General features: G+C 38.6%; 1 protein-coding gene across 1 annotated transcript in view; it reads right to left on the reverse strand.

Annotated features, from left to right (window-relative positions):
- Positions 1 to 258: 258 nt before the first annotated feature.
- DHTKD1 (dehydrogenase E1 and transketolase domain containing 1) overlaps positions 259 to 19,106 on the reverse strand; it is a 34,325-nt gene continuing 15,477 nt past the window's right edge. Inside the window, exons 8-17 of the mRNA XM_088134857.1 lie at positions 14,130 to 14,442; positions 12,404 to 12,488; positions 9,966 to 10,105; positions 8,837 to 8,987; positions 7,443 to 7,549; positions 5,930 to 6,094; positions 5,458 to 5,540; positions 3,352 to 3,521; positions 2,971 to 3,056; positions 259 to 2,034 (exon numbers count right to left, since the gene is read on the reverse strand). Coding sequence (XP_087990983.1) covers positions 1,933 to 2,034; positions 2,971 to 3,056; positions 3,352 to 3,521; positions 5,458 to 5,540; positions 5,930 to 6,094; positions 7,443 to 7,549; positions 8,837 to 8,987; positions 9,966 to 10,105; positions 12,404 to 12,488; positions 14,130 to 14,442 — 1,402 coding nt within the window. The 3' untranslated portion in view covers positions 259 to 1,932. The remainder of the gene's footprint in view (positions 2,035 to 2,970; positions 3,057 to 3,351; positions 3,522 to 5,457; positions 5,541 to 5,929; positions 6,095 to 7,442; positions 7,550 to 8,836; positions 8,988 to 9,965; positions 10,106 to 12,403; positions 12,489 to 14,129; positions 14,443 to 19,106) is intronic.

Below are 19,106 nucleotides of genomic sequence, written 5' to 3' on the forward strand. Positions count from 1 at the left end.
ATTGAGATTCTAATAACAGAATCTTGCAAGCCTGACTGTGCTGTACCGCCCTTCCTTTTTGTACCCCAGTGAATCAGGGAGGCTTTTGCCTGAATCACTTCTGAATATTATCTTCTTCCCAGAACTTAAAGGATGTTTGAGCCCTCTTTGCCTAGGTAATGGTTCTTGTGTATTTCTGTCGAACATGTCTCCCTTACTCTCTACAACACATTTTACGCTCATAGGACAAAAAATGGACACAATCTGCTGTAGGACAAGTTTTCGCTCATCAGACACAAAAATCAGCTGTTGCACTTTTTATTATTAAAATAACAAAAAGATTCCAGACTTCAAGTGACCTTGATATTTCAGTTTTATTACAGTGGTGTACCTGGATACTCAAGGACATCACTTTCCTTCCCTCTCAAAAACATCCTAACAAAAACAGTTTCATATAAAACCAGTTCTTCAAGCAGAAAACAGAGCCATTTGTCAAGGATGCTTTAATTTGGATCCTTTTATTAAGCAGGAGTTGGACTTGGTGGCAATTTTCACCTTGAGAATTCTATCAAAGCAGCAATTTAGTCTGCGCAGAAATTTTATTCTGTCCTGATGCCCCTCCCCTGTTATCTGAACTTAAATCATCCTTGAAGAATTCCTTTTAGCCCCAAAGCAGCAAAAATACAAGGATTTCCATGATCACATCTTTCAAGGAAAGCAAGAAACATAAAATGCATTTGAATAGTGTTATAAATGTTACTTTGGGAACAGGAAAAGATTTGGAAAGGAACCAGTGTCACAATTCCTAAAATTTTTTGGTTGCAGATACAGAAAATGCAATTAAGACATTCAAAGCAAACCAAATAAAAGAGGAGAAATGATATTTTACACTCTTCTATTTTTCCGCAATAGAGAATATCAGTCTAATTCTTTGTCTCAAGCATCATCTGTCTCCCCTAGTTTATAGGTGTGAGAACAGAACCTATATAATAATATAATTTATTAAAGAATTGCAGTTTTCAATTTATTTTTCAACTATTTCAAATCTTCCTGGAGAAAATCTGTATACATGGTTGCTTAGAGTCAACATCAACTAGATGACAAAAAATCTTTCATAATCAATTTCAAATCTAAGGCTTAGTTCCTAGGTTGAACTAGCAGAGATGATCCTGAAAGCATTAATACTTTGTACCATTGATGGAGGATGCACGGCTTCATATTTAGTATGTAATAGAATAAATTCCAGGCTAGCACACAGAACCTGGAAATTTATTTTTCTGGGAGGGAATTGTTTAGCAAAGTTATTCCGCTGCCCAGAGCCCAAAATGATATGGAAAGCAGGCCTATGTAACTCTTAGAAGATGGTTAAAAGTACACACATACTGTACAACAGGGTTTGTTTTAGAAATAAGAACTATACGTACAATAATCTGTCATTATTTAAACATTCCCTGATTTATTATGGTTTATAAATACCTAACATTGTTATGAAAGGGAAATCAATTGTGATAAATATTTTATTTTGCAGTCCCAGAAAAGCTTCTTTAATTTGGGAAGTTCATCCTGGGACATTTTTTATGGTAATTGCTAATGGAAAATACAAAATCCTGCAGTTTTATTTGTAATGCTACATGCAAGCAAGCAGGAGATCACTGTAGCTGTGTTGTAATACGATTTAAGAACTTCTATAACAATCATTGTATTGATTTAAAATGTTGGTCTGTACCACACACTGTGAACCAGATAAATGTAAACACATTTAAATCCCATCAATTTGCTATGGCAGAATTTTATGCAGATGATTACATCTGCAGTAAAAGGAATAGGAAACTCCATTTTAACTCTGGCTCAGGCCAAATTAATTTCAGCAGCATACCTCAAAAGCAAACTGAATTTCAGATTCTTGCTTTCTAGGCCTTGTTGTAACCTCAAAAGTCCCACTGTAGGTAAGTCTCAAGCAAATGTTTCAGTAAGAAGATCTTGCTGCTGCTTCTGATGCAGAACTCCAATGCCTACGGCAGGAGCTGGTAAGGCTGGTCGACTTACAAGATTGAGCTGTGATAAAGCCAGAGAGGCAGCATTAGAGACTGGCCTTTTGTCAACTGGGACTGAAAGGATGCTAATGATTCAGGTTGCAATTCTGCAGCCCGGCTACTCAGATCACACTCTAAGCAGCCAATGAGACACGCATCATAATTCTGACGTTTGCAGGTTTAGTCATATCACAGCATCTGAATATCTCTTCCAAGACCCTCAAGCTACAGTTGGTGCAAAACATCAACTTTATAGTTGCATTGCCTGTAATGCAGAAGTGATCCCCTGTTTTCAGGTTCTCTGACTCTTGAGTAGCTGTGCATGGAACAGCACAACAGCCAAACTGAGTGCAGGATTGCAACACTGTACTGTAAAAAAAAGCTTATATAAAGTTAATAAGATACACCTTTCTTTTACTTTCCGCTTTGTCTTGGTTCAGGACATTCCTAAGGAGGAACAAGATTATAATAGAATGGTCCTCTCCTCAAATTTTTAAGTCAGTCTTTTTCTATCAGTGCCCAAACACTGGTCTAAAGGCCAGTGGAACCTTTCCATCTCTTTCAGAGTTAGAAATCTCTTTTAATGGAACCAAAATTCTCCAAGCTTTCTATATACTGTATTGCATAAAAAACCTAGGAACTACGCTAATGGGAGCTTACTCACATTTATCACAGTTCTTGGACCAATGTTAGTTTAATTAAGTAACTAAGACTAGATACAAGTCCTAGACATGCCTATAGATATTACACTAATCTGAACTCATTATTGTGTCTTCCATCTTATTCCCATCAAGGAATCTGAGGCAGTATAACGGAGGACATCTCCCAAACTAGAGGTCAACATCTTTAAGTTTCCACAAAAGCATAGAGCCGTATGCCTTCATATCACTGACTTCTCATGCCTATGTTCCAGTGACTTCTCACTTCCTGACAATTTCAACAAATCCTGGAATTTTACCTTACAAGCCAGTTGCTTTTCAAATCTTGGTGCCACAAATGTCCACGGGCCCATGTTCTGAGGTTCTTCCTGACTCCAGATGAAAGCTGCATGATAAGAAAGGCATTGTGTAAGCTCCCTTCACTTGTTATGTCTAGTCCTCAACGGATCATGTTCTTCACCTTTTTGGTTTTTCAGTTATTAGCAGCAGGAAGTATTATTGTCCTTGTCCAAAATATGGACAAAGTGGGACATTGTCAATGTCTAAAGAAATCCTGTGGTTGGGCCCTCTTTGTTCTCTTCAGAAAGAGAGCATGGGCTAAAAATCTCAAAAAAAGAAAACTCCTTCTCTCTAAAACCAGGTTTTAACCAATTATTTTCCAAAAGCTAGAGCCCACCAACCTTTGGCATTAGTGAACTTATTCATCTCCTGCTGCAGAGCTTCAAGTGGGAAAGGACACAGTTCTTCTAATCTTAGAATTGCAATATTCTGTTTCTTTTCTTCAAGCAGCTCCCGGTGTTTGGCCAAAGTATAATAATGTTTCCCAGAACAGAAAACCACCTTGCTGACACTAGAGAGAAGGAAGAATGGAATAAGTTCGAACACATAGAGCCAAGGCAACAGGAATAATACAAACTTTAATTGTTCTGGAACCGTTCCTTAAAATGTATTAAATCTTGTTTCAGATGTTTGTTTCCTTACGTGCATCTCTCTCATCAATTATATTTGAACTAAAAGGAAAATCAGAATGGTACAGGGCCTAGCAAAGGTCTTTGCAAGATCCAGTGCCTTTCATCAAAATGATGACAGCAGGGTCATCTGTCATAATTCTGCTTTCATCATGTGTCCCCTCCTGCTCCCCCCATGGATGCTTCTGATGGCTAATGTTTGATATGACTGCAAATTCAACACACACACCTCTTTCATTCACAGTTTGCTGGAAGGCTTCGAGCAAGTCAGCGTATCTCAAGCTAACCTACCCCGCAGATTTTAAACCAGGAGATTAAACCCTGGAAGTGAAGCACAACCTAAATATGAGAAGTAACCAATGATTTTGCTTTTACGCTAAAAATCTAACCCTAATCCTAACCTAGCTGGCCTTTTGAGTTAAACTTACTCTCCGAATATGCCTTTTCCTAAGCTGCCTTGTCAAAGCCCCCAGGTGGCTTATGTCTCATACAAGTTATAAATGGTGCAGTAAAAACAACAGCAACGCATGGACATCAGCCACTTGAAAGCCAACCCCTGCTCTGATGGTTGCCTCTGGTTAAGGTACCCCCTTATGGTCTTCTCAGGCCTGGGAAAAAGGATGATAGTTTGGAAAACATTTCAGGTTCAGAACATCTGCATGTTCTTCCATTATCTAGCAAACAGATAGCTGGCTTGCCTGTTCATCAAAGGGCTGTTGCCAAGCTGTACTAGTTGCCTCTGGGGTTCCAGATGCGATTCTAGGTCCTCGTTATCACCTATAAAGCTTTTCATGGCATGGGGCCAGGGTATCTAAGAGATTGCCTGTCTCCCACGGTTTCTGCCCATTTGATAAGATCGGGGAGAATCAGTACACATTGGGTCCCTTCAGTCAAACAGCGCCATCTATTGGGACCCAGGAAATCTGCCTTCTTTCTCCTGGCACCTGCCCTCTGGAATGATATCCCCCCAGAGATCCACGTAGCTCCCACCCTGACAATGTTCCGGAAGTCTTTAAGAACATGGCTGTTCTCCTAGGCCTTGGGGTAAGGTGCTTGTGGAAGCCTGTAGGTGATGCTTTTGTAGAGGGAGTGTGGATGCTTGAGATTTTCTTTCATTGTTCTTGGCCTCTAAATCTCATAAATGCAAATCTCATAAATACAAGAACGACCAACAGCAAGATTGATGGAGTCAACTACAGCAGTGATGGGTGCACTTTTGGAAGACTTGAAAGACCAGGTTGGGAACCGAGCATCCTGGAGAAGGTCTATCTGTGTGGTCAGTAAGAGTCCACACCGACTTGATGGCACATAATCAGTTGGCTCTTTAATCCACACTGAATCTCTAATTCTTGCTCAGACTGTTCTTTATACTGTGTTATAAGGCAACCTGTTTTATTAAGTCAAATCTCCCGAAGGTCAAGCTTGACTCCTGTTGACTTCCTGCAGTTTTCATGGCAATAACACAGAAATGGATACTCACTGCCTTCTTCTGGGGTGGTTTTTGACTTCACAGTCTATAAAGCTGCAAGTTCAGCTTGATTCCTGGGGATTACATGGGGGCTACCATGCAGTTTTCTTAGCAAAAGACACAAATGCTTTGCCACTGTCTTCTTCCACTGATTTTCCACTGTAGTTTACATCCTGAGGTTTCCTAGTCGTCTCCCATCCAAATACAAAACCAGGCCTGATCTTGCTTAGTTTCAAGTCCAGACAGGATAAGCCAGGTGCTGCCAAGTGCTGAGACCACGTTTTATTATTTACTAGATTTATCTCTATTTTTGAAATAGTAAATACTACACACTTAAGGAACCAAGTTACCTTTTAGGATCCACTGCTGAATCACCAATGACGGGTCTGAAAGTTGCCCCTGGAGCCATTTCTAGTAAACTTGACACAGCAGTCTAGGAAATGGATAAGAGGGGAAAATATGCAGGTACAGTATTTTAAGAGTTTAGAAACAAACCCTGAAAATGCTAGCCAATTAAAACTGGTTTGCCAAACATTAATCTACCAAATTATGCATATGATGATGATTGTATATAATCATTATCATCCCATATTAGCTGGGATTTTAGTAGCTGTTTCCAAGTTGTCTACAGCCAGCCCTATCTGGCCGGCTGGGGAATTCTGGGAGTTGAAGTCCACACATCTTAAAGTTGCCATGGTTGAGAAACACTGGATTAGAGGAACAAATAAAAAACACCATACTGTCGTGCAAAGACAACCTCTTTAGCATAAAAGAAATGAAAGATGAATGGTGTCAACCAAACCAGGAAGTCTTTATACGCACAGGTAACCGAAGGAGAGTTTTGGGAGAAACCACAATGAGTGGTTTCCGGAAGTTTCGAACCATCTGCCTCCGAAGTAAGTGGAAGTATTGTGCTGGGGTGGTTGGATGGACAACAGACATATTTATGTGGTCGCCATCAATCCCCTCTTCTGAGCTATCACACATCTGTGAAAAAAAATACAACATTCAAAACAAATAATAATCCTAACCAGCTGACCAATTCTTCAAACACATCCTTCATGGGGTTCAGAATATAAAGGTATTTTTCACAAAGCAGGCATGGGAGATATTTAAGGTGTTTTGTTTTTTGTTTTTTAAAAGGATGAGACATAAATCTAAAGAAAAATATCATAAACTTTGGATGAAACTCTTAGATTTTTATCTGTATTTACAGATAAACCAATTTCTGTAAATTCAAGGGAATTAAGCATTATTTTTTTGGCAATACAGTATCATAACCTCTAACATATTAGTCAAATTGTGGGGCCTCATAAGCCTGGGGATGGATCTAGAGCTATCAAAATGCACTTTTACTGTCTTTGCCAGTTACACAGGAGGCAGTAAGTGGCTGATTTCATCCTGATTAGCAATCATCAGATGCACATAACCAGATCTTATTACATGGCGTTCAAACCCTCTACCAGGATTTGAACTCATGGACTGCACTTTAAATGACTATTTACAGCACATTCAGGTCCTGGCATTCAGCAGTGTTGCAGGAAGAGATATATAGAAGGTACCCAGAGGGTATATACAGTCATGTAAAATCTTGTACACAGAGGCATCACATAATGTAACATCTGTTTATCTTTCTCTCTGAGAGCTTTGGTGGTCTGTATACATTGTTCTGATCATCCTCTTTGCCCAGAGGCAAAATCATATAAGGAATAAAGGTAATGGTATACATTAGAGCAGTGTTCTTCAAACTTGGCAACTTTAAGATGTGTGGACTTCAACTGGCTGGGGAATTCTGGGAGTTAAATTCACACATCTTAAAGTTGCCAAGTTTGAAAAATACTGTACAGAGCACTAGTTTCTCATTCAGTGGAATCTACTGGAGACCTTTTTGCCAAGGTCATACTTGGAACAGATTTCAATTTTCCAGACTTTGCTTTACCAGACAACAATGACTCTTTCCACCACGAACTATTTGGATGGTGCATTTATGCAACTTCTCCAGCACGTTTTTGTCTATTGGTTGTTCCACCTGGGCTAAGCAACTATCTCCATCCACCAGGCTAATGGCCATGTTGGCTGCAGGATGATGGGCACTGCAACTGTGAAGCCCCAGATTGGAGAAGCCTGTGCTACAGTGCGTAGTAGGATATGCTCTCAGAACGTGATTTCACAATCCCTGCTTGTAGGACAGAAGCACAGCTAATGGATTGCAGTTCCCATCATTTCAAAGCCACCATGGCTACGGTGACTGGGGAACCAAGGAAGCTGTAATTTAACACGTCTGGAAGATGTCTGGCTTGGGGAAGCTGTCTTGGACTTCACTGCACCTGGCTACCTGTAAGAATCGTTCAATTCGGCAAGAAGAGTGTTCTGGTCCTGCACCATCATAGCCATGTGGAAGGAGAACTACTAGCCCACTCTGCAGTAGCCATTTGGCTTCCCCTGCAAAGAAGAATATATGAAATATCAATAATGATACATTATCATAGTCTGCAGAATAACATACTGATATTTCTGTCATTCGCTATCAGCCCAAACGAAATCTCGCTAATCAAGGCAATGAGATAGCTGTCTGCTGTTGAAAAAGAAGATTCCCAGGCTAATAACAATTCAGATGACTACTAAGTAAGTAGCCTGCTGCCAGCTTCTCCATTATCAGCGAAAAGACCTGCGCCTTGCTGGAACATGAGAAAAAAAATCAGAAAGTCTCTGTCCTAACATACATGAGGAAAGGTTGACTCTAAATGGGAAATAGTTCAATTGCTGGAATTCTTGGAACTCCGTCCCATACATCTCACGAAACCTGTGAGAATCGTGCCTGGAAGAGGATAACTTCTAGCTTTAGGCAACAACTAAATAGCCTAAGAGCTGTTCTTCCGCAGAAACCCATTTCTGAGATAGGTTAAGACATTTTTATATTCATTCAATGAAACTTTTCTCTTCCCAATAGTTGATTTATTTATTTAGATTTAGACTCCCAACAACTCTGGGCGGTTTGCTCAATTTATTCAAAAATTAGGCACTATTCTTCAGAAATACCTCCAGAACACAGCAATAATAATTTTCAAAGCTGAACGTCCTTTAATTACACACAATACCTACACAAATGGAACTCTTTACTCTCTGCACACACTTGCTGAAATGTATCTCTCCTGCTGAAGAATTTGCACATCTGTCGTTTAGCTGCAATATCTACTGAGCTTCCTGTGAGTAAAACTGCCAAAGGTTGACCCAGAACAGAGTTTTCTTATCGTCCTCTGCTTCCATTTAAATATTTTCCCACTGGAACAGTTCACAGTCAGTGGTGAATTATGAATGGTTGATAAACTACGCATTAGGGCTGTGTCTGTTTTGAAAATGATTCAAAAGATGTGCTTTGGAGCATACAGGAACATTAATATAGCACCTCTTTAAAATATCTCTAGGTATCTCTACTATTTCTTATTCCTAGGCATGTCTGCTTGGAGTAAGTCTAACTTTATCACAGAAGCTTACTCCTTAGAAATGAGGACCAAGCAATTCTGTTCAATATATCTAGGATTTAAACCCCACCTTTAAAATGCTAAGGAAGCCCGCAAGGACTAAAAATATAAACATCATTTGAACAGAATTAAATAAAATGGTAAAATAAAAATAACTGAGCCTGAAGTTATGGGATATGAGAAGGATCATATTAGAGTCAGCTTCAAGAGTTGTATTTTCTATCCAACATAGACATCCGAGTCTCACCTCCAGAGATAAATGTATCAAATATTATCTGAGCTCCATTGAAGAAATCCCCAAACTGTGCCTCCCAAATGGGCAACAAATTTGGGCTGTCAATACTCATTCCATATTCAAAGCCAAGCACTGCTTCTTCTGATAGGGGACTGTTGCTCACCTAATAGAGAATGTAAGACAGCAGAATGGAAAATGGCGTATTTTCAGAAAGTATGCCTGTTTGCACACACACACTTTTAAAACAAAATAACTGTAGAAGCTAATGGATGGATGGATGGATGGATGGATGGATGGATGGACGGACGGAAGGAAGGAAGGAAGGAAGGAAGGAAGGAAGGAAGGAAGGAAGGAAGGAAGGGATACCACAGAAACAGTTTGAGAATCTAATCAGATATACCTTTATCTGCAAGGTCCATATGAGACTTAAAACTTATATGTATGATATGTCATTCTCAATTTTTAACAAATACAAATTGGTGTCCCAATCTAGAACCTGACACATTCATCGATTTAAAATTGCGGAGTGTATGTGTATGCACGTGCACACACACACACACATACTCAATATTCATTATCTGTGCATTCTCTTTCCACGGATTCGCTTATACACTTCTATAAAAGTGTAACCCATTTTTTGTCAAACACGGTCTTAATGCGGCTATATGCAGCCATACACAGTAGGAAAAAAAAGTCTGGGAGCCTTACCATGCTGGGTCAACACAAGCTACACCAAGGGAAACCGCATTCTTCTTCTTGCAATGTTTGTTGTGTTAACAAGTCTCCGCATTGTTCTGATAACAGTTCACGTGTTCTCACTAGGATCCATGCTTCAATAACTGCTTTCCATTTCTGTGCAGGTTTTAAAGAATGTAACCCCCACGGATAATGAGGATTGAGTATTTGTGTGTGCGTGTGTGTGTATGATCTGAAACTTTGTGGAATGCAAGTTCTGTGAGGAGTATGAAAAGCAGATTACAATACAATATTCAGACATGCTCTCACAGTGCAAGCTAGCACGTGACTACTTGGAAATAGATCCTACTAGGTTCAGGGAGTTTTACTCCCAGAAAGGTCTCTGTGTGAAGTATCAGTAAGGCACAAGGTTGTGAAGTCATCTTGGTTCAACCTTCCTACTCACCTCAAGGAAGCCCTTCTGATCTGGTGACATGTGATTCAAAGGGATGTACGTTTCACCTGTCTCTTGACAAACCAGCATGGCATGCCGCTGACTGAACGTTCCTCGGCCGACATCTTGCCCACTCAGACGAATGTTAAAACCTTGGTATAAAGCAAATCTATGGTATAACTTGATAACAATTTGAAAGATTCAGAATCAGGAAGACTTCTCTTCCTAAGGACTTTCCTCAAATCAAGGCTGACTTCTTTGCAGATCTCAAGGTCTATTTTTTCTTCTCCTTCTTGTTAAATAAGTTTCTTGTTTATTTCTTCTACCATCGGGTGGTTCTAAATATCTCTTTTTGCATGCATTCTCCTATTTATTGGGGAGGGGAGTCATTTTTAATGCCAAATTAATATAGGTGGTCCTTGTTCAACAACTACTCGTTCAACCCCCATTCAAACTTGCAATCGCATTAACAAGTGGTAGTTACGACCAGTCCTCGAAGTTCCGGCCATCGCAGCACCCCTGCAGTCATGTGATTGCGATCCGGGTACTTGGCAACCAGCCCAGATTTCTGACCGTCACAGTGTCCTACAGTCATGTGATCACAATTTGCGACTTTTCCTGCCTACTTCCCACAAGGGGGAAAGCTGGCAGGAGGTCAGAAGTCATGATCACGTGAGGTCCTCACTTAATGACCCATGCGTTCCTCACTTAACGATGGTGACCGGGGACTGCTGTTGCTAAGTGTTGCTGTCACATGACATTGCACTTTACGACCGCATCGCTTAATGATGGAAATTCTGATTCTAATTACCATTGTTAAGCAAGGATTAATTTTAAGTTTTATAAAATAGTTTCTGGAGCCAAGCTCACATGTTCACTCCGTATCAAATGGCTGGGAGCCAATGTTAGTCTTTAGACAAATCATAATCATCCCAATCTAGCCTCCTGCCCAGGGCTATTTTGACAATAAAGTAAAATGAATCAAAATCTTGCTATTCAGGTCTCCTTGGAGAAAGTACAGTGTCCATAAAATGATATATAACTCTTTTCAAGGTTAGGGATTTTCAGCTACTAACACAATACAGGTAGTCCTCACTTAACAACAATAATTGGGACTGGAATTTCCATTGCTAAGCAACGCAGTCATAAAAGGCAATGTCATGTGACTATACCATTTAAATGGCGGGACTTCCAGTTGCTGTTGTTAAGCAAATTGCTGCTGGCTGTTAAGTGAGGACGTCACATGGTCACCATTTGTGACCTCCTGCCAGCTTCCCCATTGACTTTGCAAGAAGGTCGCAAATGGTGATCACATGACCATGGGACACTGCAACGTTATAACCGAGAGCTGGGTGCAAATGGCAATTACGTGACTATGAGGACTCTGCAAGCAATGTAAGTATGAGAACCAGTCATAAGTACCACTCATTCAGCACCTTGGCAAGTTTGAATGGTCGCTGAAGGAGTGGTCATTAAGCGAGGATCACCTGTATGAAGAATTTCCCATCTGTCTGCCTACGCCATACATTCTTGCTTGCTTCTATTGTCCAATCCCAAAGGATCAGGTAATTTTAAAGGTAATTTTATCCTAGACAGATTGGCTCACGCAAACAACATTTTGAGCATCTGGTGGGCTATGTACATGCTCAATCTGACAGGCTGCACAGAATGACAGAATGGAAGATTTGGAGGGAACTTTGAAGAGCCTCTAATCTGACCCATGCCCAGGGCAGGAATCCATTTGAAGAGCATCTCCCACAGATGGCCATCCAGCTGCTCTTCAAACACCTCCAGTGAAGAAGAATCTACCACAGCCTGAGGCAATCTGATCCACTGCTGAACAGCTCTAATTGTTAGGAAATTTCTCCTGATGTCCAACCAAAACCTACTTCCTTGAGATTTAAACCCATTGTTTCTTGTTCTTTCTTCTGGCGCAACTCAGAACAATTCCGCCCTGTCTTCTGCATAGTTTGCATAGCTGAACACTGCCATCATGTGTCCCTATTGTCTTCCCTCTAGACTAAACATACCCACTGCTTCCAACCGTTCCTCATAAGGAACGTGCTTTTTAATAATTCATATTAAATATATGTAGCTGGGTTAAACTGTTGGCCAGCTACCAAAAAGTTGAAAGAATACTGGCAAAACTGGATCAGAACTGAACCCAAATTTTTTGAAACTTGAGTCCCTGGTTCTGGTAAAATGCCTAAAACTGGTGCCCGTTCTACCAGCTGAATTTGGCAGGACACCAGAACTAGAAAGGTACTTTCCAAAGGATTAGAAATGTGTCTAAATACTTCGCAAATGGCATGAAGATGTCACCTGCCCCCTCCCATTAATTCAACAATGTAATCATGAACTACTTTGCCAACCTGACTTCTCTTTTTCATATATTTTTTTGTTTATATTTATTTTCCTGGCTTAATAGCAGATGCAACTCTTATACTTACCTTGACACAGTAGAGAACCAAAAGCTAATGCTTCAGCAGTGGCCCAGTCTAACTTTACCCCTTCTTCCATCTTCAGCACTCTTGACTGCAGAACAGAACAGAACAGAACAGAACCAAACAAAAATCATTATTTTGTTACTTCAACTTCTGAAAGATCTATGTGGTTTCTGCTTGGTTTTTGGATCTTGGTCATAAACAATAGCATGTATGTCCACAGGGTGGGGGGAAGAAGGAACAAGTGACATCATATACACCATAACCTCATTGTGCAAATGACACAAATTATGTAATTTGTGTCATTTGCACAATGATGTCATGATGTATGTGATGCCATCATGGCTTCTATGGACACCTATGATAACTAGTATAGTGCAGTAGCTATGTCTGAACACTTCCAAGGTAAAATCACATTACTGTGAATTTCATTCAAAGACTTTTGGGCACTCACTCCTTCTCAGCCTATTGTAGGAATAAGGTAAGGAAGGGAAAGACTGTCTTGAAGGAAGGGGGATTAAAAAGCGATTTAGGATCAGGTAGCAATCTGGTAGCCTTGGTGCTCTTTGCTGTGCATGACTGATTTTTTCTACATTCTTTTAATAAAAATGGGATGCTGAAATATTGCAAGGCACCACAGTAAAACATAATGCTTCTGTGGTGCCTTGCAATATTTCAGCATTATGTCTACACATTTTCCTTTGACCCCTGAATAGCCCCCTTAGGGATGTTCAGAAAATAAGTTTTCTAAACTAACAATACAGGTAGTCCTCACTTAATGACCATTTGCTCAATGGAGGTTCAGAGTTATGATGGCCTTGGGGAAAAATGCTTTATGACCTTTACTCACACATATGACTGTTGCAAACTATTGCACCATGCCCTGCGGTCACGTGATTGCGATTTATATTGTTAGTTTAGAAGACTAATTTTCTAAAATAAAAACTAATTTTATTTTTTAATGATATTTTTCATCATAAATATGATGCCTAATAAAATATCTGCAAAACCATAAACTTTAGGACTATACAATACTCCAAGTTCAAAGGCAAAAATGTTTTTTAGTGCACACACTGGCAACTCCTGAAACCAAACACATATTTTCCTAAACTTGACTTAATAGCAAGTTTTACAAAACATGTTTTTGCCTTTGAATCCAATACTTGAACAGATGAATCAATCTTACATTATAATTTATGTTATTGCCATTTTATTAGCTTTATATGTCCTAAGCAAATAAAACATCATTTACAAAAATCTTTAGCTAGTGTTTATCTATTGGTTGATTTGATTTATACCCCATCTGTCTATTCTATTTCAGCTCTCCATGCTTAAACTGAGCACATCATCTTCCATCATAAACACCACTCATCTCTTCTTAAAAGGAAATGTTTAATGATTTCATTTCATTTGCTTTATTTGTATGCTGCCCAATCCTGAAGGCTATCACAAACAAAACCCATATCAATTTTGAAGTTTGGTTTAGGAAAAAAGGCAATTAATTTCAGCTTCCCTACAATCGTGGGTTGGATTCACAAGAGAGGCCAAATTTGAACCAGCTCACAAGGATGTATTTTCGGTTGTCACAACATCAAGGGGATCCACATATGTCTGTGTATCAAAGAGGTCAAGAAAGCGGTTGCAGCTGTCATCTTGACTTTTTTGACCCCTCCCCATGGATGGCCCTACATAATCTTCTGCATTTCTAGAGTTGTATTTGAGGATCTCAGACCTGAGCGTGGGTCTTCAGGATGTGGCTGTGCAGATGTAATTCTTCAGGCACCTCCACCGACTTGACCCCGACAAACTGAAGGAGTGGTACTGGAACGCTTGTATCCCACCTTGTGATCCTTGGTGTGGGCTCCACCATGCCAGTCCAGTGAGCCTGAAGATTGGGGCACGGAGGCGCATACAAAGCCATGCTGGCGAGATGCTCATTCAGCTTAGAGTAATAGGAAGCTTTTATCTCAGATACCTCCTCCCCAGTTGTAAGGCCCTTGGCTACAAGGTCTTCTGCGTAAGTGTCTGGGATGCTCTTCCGGGATCTGTCAAGCAAAACAAGATGCAAAAATGCATGAAAAGGACTTTTATTTGACTACGGCGGCGTTTCTCAAATTTAGCCAGCTGGCTGGGGAATTCTGGGAGTTGAAGTCCACACATCTTAAAGCTGCCAAGGTTGAGAAACACTGGATTATGGCAAAGCTCCCTATCTTCAGTTGTTCTTGTTTGTATAGAACACTTACCATTAAATATATTTTAAAACTGCATGATAATGTCTAAAACATTTCTTAAGAGGTGCATGTACTTAGGAAAAATAAAGCTCAACAAATAAAATTACAGTTAAAAACCAATGATATAAGAAAATTAAAAAAACCCTCCTTTCAGTCAAGGCTGATTTAATGGACACGCTCATGAGGTTTTCTGACAAACGATATACAGTCAGGGCCAGGAATATTGGAACAAGGATAACTGTTTTGGCATTTGGCCTCTGTACACCACAACATTGAAGTTGAAAGGAAACACACCCAGATGGGAGTGAAGTCAGGACTTTCAGCTGTAATTCAAGGGGTTTGACAGAAGTGGGGCACTAACCATTCAGGAAGTACAGCCAGTGGCATACACACACACCCATCATTGGTGGCTCATAAGTAATGGAACAAACCAATGATACAATATGAAAAAGAGAAGGAAGTGACATTGCAGGCAATTATGCAAGAAATCCAGAAGATTGGAAAGAGGACAGAGAATATTGAGCATAGAATTGAAAAGACAGATGAAAGTATATAACAGATGATGATAAAATATGAGGAGAGATTCAAGACAATTGAAGATGAAGACATACAAAGAGATAAGAAAATTGGAGATATCGATACCCGATTGAGTGAAGTCGAAAAAGGCAGGAGTGAATTACTAGGATGGGAAATTGATAAATCAGAATACTATTTGAGATTTCAAAATATAGAGGAAGAAAAAGGTGAAAATCTTGCGGAAACAATGACAGAAATATTGGCAGAAGCATTGGAGATAACTAAAGAGAAGATGATGGACGGGATGGATGAAATTTTTCGTGTTTACACAAGATATGCAATGAGAAATAAACTACCAAGAGAAGTACATATAAGATTTACCAAAAAAACTATTAAGGCACAGATACTTCAGGTGGCAAGAGAGAAAACACTAAAGTACAAAGAAATTGTAGTCCTGAAGCAGGTGCCAAGAAAAGTAAGAGACATAAGAAGGCAATATTCATTCTTGACTAAAGAGCTACTCAAAAGAGGAGTAAACTACAGATGGTGGATTCCAGAAGGTCTCCAGTTTACCTGGCAGGAACAAAGACAAAGAGTTGACACAGTCCAAAAAGCAGAGCTATTTTATTCAGAATTTTTCAGAGGAAAAGAAGACGACACACAAAAGGAAGAATCGTTAATTGAGTTTCAAGAAGAATGTGTGGCAGTAATTGAAAAAGAAAAAGAAGAAAGTGTGGGAGATGGTGTTCCCAGAGAGCAACGAGAAGTAAGATCTACTACAGCAATTAAACCCTCGTACAAAGCCTAACATGGAGGAAAGAAAATTGATTACAATCAATATAAATGGACTCAATTTAGCTACTAAAAGAAGGAAAGTATTCCATAAATTAGAGAAGTTAAAGTTTGATATAATTTGTCTGCAAGAAGTACACATCAAAAAACAACATGAATACTTGCTGCAGCAAAAAAAATTAGGTAAATTATTCACTTCTTTGACACAATGTAAAAAAAGAGGTGTGGTCTTATATATTAGAGATACAATGCTGGCAGAACAAATTTATGCAGATGATGATGGTTGAAATAATAGATAATAATGTTAAAACTCTTTTAATTGCAATTTATGCTCCCAATGACAACCAAGAAGAATTTTATAGGAAATTACATATGAAAATAGTTGAATTGGACTATGCTAATATTTGTATGATGGGAGATTTCAATGGAATAATTAATGATCAATTGGATTACAAAACACAGAAATTGACAAAGAGAACTAGGAAGACACTGCCAAAATCCTTCCTTCGAATGACAGAAGAAATAAATTTGAAAGATGCATGGAGAGAAAGAAATCCGGCAAACAAACAATACACTTTTTATTCAAACAGACATGCATCTTGGTCTAGAATTGATATGGTATGGATGTCAGCGGACTTATTTGCCAACATTCGAGAAATTGAAATACAAACAAGTACTTGGGCCGACCACAATCCAATGGTAGTTATTTGGAAAGGACAACGGAAGAGATCTAGATGGACTTTAAATAATAGGATACTAAAAGAAAAAGATTTTAAACAGAAAATAGAGAAAGAACTTACCTTCTTTTTTAATGAAAATAAAAAAGAGGATACATCATTACAGAATCTTTGGGACACAATGAAGGCCTATACAAGAGGTTTAATAATAGATTATACAAGGAAAAGAAATATAATGCAGGAAAAGACCTTTAAACTATTGGAGGATGACCATAAAAAACTGGAAGAAGAGTTACAGAAATCCCCGCAAAAAAAAGACATTAAAACTAAAATGGATTTAATTAAACATAAAATGGGATTAATGGAAAAGGAGGAACTAGCACAAAAAATCAGAAGTGCTAAACACAACTACTTTGAAGATGCAAATAAACCAGGCAGATGGCTAGCTTATAAACTGAGAAAGGAGAGAGAATCAAAAAGGATTAATCAATTGATAAATGAAGAAGGACAGATCTGCTTTGGTAATGAGGACAAGAAAAAAATTATACAAGATTACTATGGAAAATTGTACTACCAAGAGAATATTCAAGAAGAAGAAGTAAGACAATATTTACAGAAAGCGAAATTACCCCAGATACCTAAAGACATTGAAATAATGTTAGAGGGGAATATAACTATGATGGAACTAACAGAAGCTTTAAAAAAGCAGAATGTTGGGAAAGCTCCAGGTCCAGATGGGCTGCCAGTGGAATTCTACAAAACCTTCCAGGAAATATTGAGCCTCCAACTATTGGAAGTTATGAATGAAGTTATGACAAAGAAGAGGATACCTAAAACATGGACTGAAGCATATATTACACTTATACCGAAGGAGGACACTGACCCGCAACACGTTAAAAATTATAGACCTATATCTCTATTAAATTCAGATTATAAAATTTTTGCTTCAATTTTGGCAGAGAGACTGAAAAGATATTTAAATAATTTTATTCATGCCGATCAAAACGGATTTCTGCCAAAGAGACAAATTAAAGACAATATGAGAGTAATTCTGGACACTCTGGAATATTATGAGGCACATCCTGAAAAGCAAATGGCCTTGATATTTTTAGATGCACAAAAAGCCTTTGACAATGTGAGTTGGCGATTTATGTTATTGCAATTGGCACAAATGGGCTTTGGCAAAAAATTTACTCAAGCCATTGAAACGATATACCATAAGCAGACTGCAAAGATCATGATAAACGGAGATCTAACAGAACAGATAGACATAACAAAAGGGACGAGACAAGGCTGTCCACTATCGCCCCTGTTGTTTGTTTTAACAGAAGTGTTGAATAGGAATATAAGAGAAGAGAAAGAAATAAAAGGAATGAAAATCAAAAAGGAAGAGTACAAATTGCAAGCTTTTGCGGATGACCTAGTATTTATACTAGAGGATCCATTGGAAACAGCATCCAAATTAATTGAAAAGATAGAAGAATATGGAAAAGTAGCAGGTTTAAAAATAAATAAAGATAAAACAAAGATATTAACAAAGAATATGTTAGCAAGGCGAAAGAAAGAACTGGAAGAAGTCCTAGAAATACAGGTCACAAACAGGGTTAAATACCTAGGGATATATATTACACCAAGATGTAGTACATTGAAGGAGGATAATTATGTTAAACTCAAACGACAGATCGCAACAGATTTGACAAAATGGGAGAACCTAAAATTATCAATGATTGGGAGAATATCCACCATTAAGATGAATATATTGCCTAGGATATTATATTTATTCCAGACAATTCCTATTCGTCTAGGGAAAGAGTTCTTTGATGACTTAAATAAAATTGTATTGAAATACATTTGGCAGGGTAAAAGAGCAAGAATAAAGCTTAAACTACTACAAGACGCAAGAGTAAGAGGTGGGTTTGCCTTGCCTAACTGGGAATTATATTACCAGGCGACAAATTTGATGTGGGTAAAGGATTGGATAACTTTAAGAAATAATAGATTATTGACCTTAGAGGGACATGACCTGTTGTTGGGCTGGCATGCTTTCCTATGGTATAAGGGAACGAAAACACAGGGCTATTTTAGAAGGCATTATATTCGAGAGGCATTGTTTTTAAACTGGGAGAAGACAAGAAGACAATATTATTTAAAAGTTCCACGATGGATATCCACTATCGAAGCCTTCTCTTATCCAATAACATATAAAAAGGAACAAACAGTTAGATATACAGAGATATTGAATGAAAAGGGTGAACTTAAAACTATGCAAGCATTGAAAGAACAAGGTATAAAAATGAATTGGTTTTCATATTTGCAAATACAATCTAGATTTGATAAAGATTTTAAAGCAGAAGGTATCTATGATAAGCTGACTGTTCTAGATAAAATTTTGATGGGTACTGATGAAAAGGTGATTAAAAAACTTTATGGACATTTACTAGAATTTAAAATGGAGGAAGAACAGGTCAAAGAAACAATGATTGCATGGGGGAA

This window comes from Python bivittatus, unplaced genomic scaffold (genome assembly GCF_059951505.1).
Source record: "Python bivittatus isolate LINGU-HERP-01145 unplaced genomic scaffold, Pbiv_v1 ctg000120_np1212, whole genome shotgun sequence".
Taxonomy (NCBI): Eukaryota; Metazoa; Chordata; class Lepidosauria; order Squamata; family Pythonidae; genus Python; species Python bivittatus.